General features: G+C 67.3%; 1 protein-coding gene across 1 annotated transcript in view; it reads right to left on the bottom strand.

Moving 5' to 3' along the window:
- SMARCC2 (SWI/SNF related, matrix associated, actin dependent regulator of chromatin subfamily c member 2) overlaps nucleotides 1–220 on the bottom strand; it is a gene marked incomplete at its 3' end in the record, with an annotated part of 6,539 nt that overhangs the window by 1,202 nt on the left and 5,117 nt on the right. Inside the window, exon 14 of the mRNA XM_009280051.1 lies at nucleotides 24–143. Within this exon, the coding sequence (XP_009278326.1) occupies nucleotides 24–143 (120 nt within the window). The remainder of the gene's footprint in view (nucleotides 1–23; nucleotides 144–220) is intronic.

Consider the following 220-nt stretch of genomic DNA (forward strand, 5'->3'; position numbering starts at 1 on the left):
GTCGGGGACGGGGGAGTGCCCACCTTGGAGGGGACGTTCTTCTTGGTGTACATGTCGGTGCGGAGGCCGAAGTTCTGCATGTCGGCTGGCTTCTCCTTGCTCTTGTCGGGGAAGTTCAGCATCTGCTGCGAGGCCGAGGTCTGCTGCCAGGGGAGGAGAGGGGACGCTGGGGACACGGCCACGGCGGACAGGCCGCGAGGACGCCGGTTCCCCCCCATCC

Source organism: Aptenodytes forsteri, unplaced genomic scaffold (assembly GCF_000699145.1).
Source record: "Aptenodytes forsteri isolate BGI_AS27 unplaced genomic scaffold, ASM69914v1 Scaffold547, whole genome shotgun sequence".
Taxonomy (NCBI): domain Eukaryota; kingdom Metazoa; phylum Chordata; class Aves; order Sphenisciformes; family Spheniscidae; genus Aptenodytes; species Aptenodytes forsteri.